The sequence below is a fragment of the Mesoplodon mirus genome, assembly GCF_964341445.2.
Source record: "Mesoplodon mirus genome assembly, chromosome: 7".
NCBI classification, from domain to species: Eukaryota; Metazoa; Chordata; class Mammalia; order Artiodactyla; family Ziphiidae; genus Mesoplodon; species Mesoplodon mirus.
Genome location: NC_138983.1, coordinates 60,777,651 through 60,781,677, shown reverse-complemented (window position 1 = coordinate 60,781,677; position 4,027 = coordinate 60,777,651). Strand labels below are relative to the sequence as shown.

The 4,027-nt window shown below is 41.2% G+C and overlaps 1 protein-coding gene across 1 annotated transcript; it reads left to right on the top strand.

The window, feature by feature from the left end:
* Positions 1–1,962: 1,962 nt before the first annotated feature.
* Positions 1,963–2,849, top strand: OR5P3 (olfactory receptor family 5 subfamily P member 3; the record flags this gene model as incomplete). The annotated part of the gene is given in 3 exon segments (XM_082628899.1): positions 1,963–2,400; positions 2,404–2,551; positions 2,554–2,849. Coding segments are annotated over 3 exon segments (882 nt in total).
* Between the last annotated feature and the right edge of the window lie 1,178 nt (positions 2,850–4,027).

Sequence of the window (4,027 nt, the reverse complement as noted above, 5' to 3'; positions counted from 1 at the left end):
CTACCATATCCAGTCACTCTCATCATCAGAGTTTAGACTTTTAAATATTGTCATTTGCCAACAACTGTAGCTTTTAATCTCATTTTAAGCATCCCAAATTGTAACCATCACCACCTCCTATCATTCTAGCTCATTCTCCCTAGTAGAATAATTAAAGCAAATCCTCAGTTCCTTGGGGGCCTGGCACCTTTTTGCAGGCTTTACTCATTTCATGTACTCACTTCACCTTTGCTCAGCTTAAATGTAATGGTTATTTCACTCTCTACATTTCACCTACTCTCAAATGCCATACTATCCCCTTTGTTGCTCTGCAAAAAGAAAATCCTAGCTAAATTTGATTCCTTATCTACTAAGGACCCATAATGGTTCAGTTGAAAACAGGGGCACATCAATATCCTGGGTCAGGGCACTGAAGGAGGCCCTTTATCATCTGCCTCACAGAGTTGTCATTACCGTGTAGCCATTTATTCATATGAATTACTAGATTGCAAAATCATCCTTTTAAGAGTAAAGTTAGGGCTTCCCTGGTGGCGCAGTGGTTGAGAGTCCGCCTGCCGATGCAGAGGACACAGGTTCGTGCCCTGGTCTGGGAAGATCCCACATACCGCGGAGAGGCTGGGCCCGTGAGCCATGGCCTCTGGGCCTGCGCGTCTGGAGCCTGTGCTCCGCAACGGAAGAGGCCACAACAGTGAGAGGCCCGCGTACGGCAAAAAAAAAAAAAAAAAAGAGTAAAGATACTTCTTATATATTAACGTAATTGAAAAACTTTTTGAACATATAAATGAACAAAATATATGTGCCGATATTCTATATTCTTTTTACAAATTACAGAAAACATTCGTGTTATATAAATATGGTAATGAATTGGCTCCAGGAATGAGTTTTGATCTCAGCTCAGTTGTCAGAAAGCCATTTAACCTAAAATTAGTTACCTAACTTCTTTAGATCTCAGTTTATAACTTTGTAAAATGAGAGAGATGGAATGGATGGAGTGGCTTTTTGAAGCTTGTCATTCTGTGACTATATGAGAAAGTTCTCATGCTTTTCTTGCTTTTTCATGATTTTTCTCAAACAAGTTGATATGGGAAAGAGCTTTCCAGAAGCTGACCTAAAGGTGTGATTTTTCTCAGACAGGGGCTATTCACACGGGCCGGGTACCTGTGGGAAGTCGGAGGCTGGAACCTTTTGCTAACAGCCCAGCTCCGGTTTATGCAAAGTCTCAGGCACCACTGGAGTCTTTCAGGAGTAACCTGATCAATGGGTCTGGTTTCCTTTCCCGGGTTGGCTCACTCTTATGAATCAGAGAGCTTGATCCTAAGATGATGCCATCTCCTTTTCCAAACTGCAGTCTCTCCAGGTTAACTTGTTCATGATTTGAGCACCTTTTTCTACACTCTGCCTCTGTTCAAACTTCCTGGACATTGGTTCATCTTTCCTCTAACTGTGATACCTGTTTAAATTCAGGATTCATATGACTGCTCAGCCTCTTTCATACAAGAAATGATACCTCAGATATCATTTTAAACAGTTGTTCTTTTCCATGGGAGCTGGCCTGTTCTGACATTTCTGCTCCCTTTCATCATGTCTTTGGTTTAGAAGATACAGTTACTGGGTCCCTCATACCATCTAGTGGCTGTCTCTAGGATGTGCTCACGTGAGTCTATTCCTCACAGACCACCTAAACTAATTATATAAGGCAAATGTGACTTGAATGTGTTAAGTTGAAAAAAAAAAAGATTTTTCTGAGTATTCCTGGCCTTCTATCAATGCACATTTATATTTTTAAGACTTACACAAGGTATTGTGTGTGAAAATATTTTCCCCAAATATTTACATGTGAGTGTGTATGTTGGGATTTTGTTATTATATAGCTATTGTAAAAATAAATATGCAGATTATACTATTTTCTTCTATTCTAATATCCACTTGTTTTTCTTTTAGTGGATATCATTCTCAGTATAGATGGGGACTGGAAACTACACAACTGTAACAGAGTTCATTATTTCGGGGTTAGCAGAGGATACTACAGTTCGTGCCATTTTATTTATTGTGTTTCTAGGAATCCACGTGGTCACCTTAATGGGCAATGTCACGTTGATCAGAAGCAGCCCTCAGCTTCATACCCCAAAGTACCTTTTCCTCTGCCATTTGGCCTTTGTAGACATTGGGTACTCCTCATCAGTCATACCTGTCATGCTCATGGGCTTCCTCAGGGAAGGAACCTCTATCTGTGTTGCTGGTTATGTCGCTCAGCTCTGTTCTACGGCCACATTTGGGACGGCTGAGTGCTTCTTGATGGCTGCCATGGCCTATGACTGCCATGTGGCCATGTGCTTGCCCCTGCTCTACTCCACGCACATGTCCCCCAGAGCCTGCATTCTCTTAGCAGGGGCTTCCTATTAAGGTGGGTGTGTGAATGCGTGGACATTTACTGGCTGTTTGTTAAGCCTGTCCTTCTGTGGACCATATAAAGTCAATCACTTTTTCTGTGATTATTCACCACTTCTGAAGCTTTCTTTTTCTCATCATTTTACTTCTGAAATAATTCCAGCCATTCTTCTGGCTCCTTCATTGTAGTTACTGTGTTTATCATCGCTTTCTCTTACATCTACATCCTTTTCTCAATCCTGAAGATGTGCTCTACTGAGGGGCGGTATAAAGCCTTCTCCACTTGCACCTCCCACCTCACAGCAGTCACTCTGTTCTATGGGACCATTACCTTCATTTATGTGATGCCCAAGTCCAGCTACTCAACTGAACAAAACAAAGTGGTGTCTGTGATCCCCATGTTGAACCCCCTTATCTACAGTCTCAGGAAGAAGGAGGTTAAAGAGGCCATGAGAAAATGAATGGCTAGAACACACTGGTAGTCCTACTAAAGTAATCTGATTTTTAATAATAAGCACTGTGTAATGAAGACCTCTCCTGCAGATGAATAAATAATGCACTAAGTAAATTTCAGTGTATATTCATAGTATTCTAGACTCACAAATTTCATTTCTTGTTATTCTCAAGAAAATTTTCAGTGTAAAAAAATAAATGTGCATTCACCAATATAGGAACATTAGCAAAAAAAATATTTTATTCTCACTTTACCCACCATTTCTTGCATCTACAAGTACAAATCTTTTCAAATAAGTTCTATGCTCTTTGAATGCAGTCTTTGGAAATAACTGCTGGAAGCACCTGAAACTCCTTGAGTGGGAAATAAAGAGTAGTGTTGCCATCCATGATCTTGTCGTCTGACAGAGATGGTGTCCATGATGTACAGATAATCTAAGGATTGAAATCAGTGATGCTGGTAGTTGTAAATCTTCTGCTGCTTTGTGGTCTGAGGCTGAGCAACAGCATTCCTCCCACAATACTTCTGCAGGTGAGCCTCAGCAAGCCAAATCAGAAGATACCTGAAAGCTCCATTTATCTTAGCTCTTCCCTTTCGGGGATCTATTCTACAAAATACGTTCAAGAGTTTCCAGAAGAAAGACTATTGGGGGCTAATTGGCATGACCTGGCTCCTTTCTAGATAAAAAAAGCAAGGTTCTTTTTTTTTTTTTTTTTTTTTTTTTTTGTGGTACGCGGGCCTGTCACTGTTGTGGCCTCTCCCATTGCGGAGCACAGGCTCGGATGTGCAAGCTCAGCGGCCGTGGCTCAGGGGCCCAGCCGCTCCACGGCATGGGGGATCTTCCCGGACCGGGGCACGAACCCCTGTCCTCTGCATCGGCAGGCAGACTCTCAACCACTCCACCACCAGGGAAGCCCAGTAAGGTTACTTTTTTAAAGGTTATTTCAATCTTATCAAATATGCGCTACATACTTCTGTAATGTGTGTTAAACCATTTCTTTCCCTCCTGTTCCTATTGCCTCTGATACTGAAATTCTCAGATTTCTTGCACATAATTTCACTGGAACTTCTGTATTAGCCCTGAAAATTCTCTTTAAACCAGACGGTTTCACTTATAGAATTTAAAATTATTTGTATTCTTATAGACCCCTTTGTGTTTTTTCTCCCAGTTGTTTTATTCTGAGT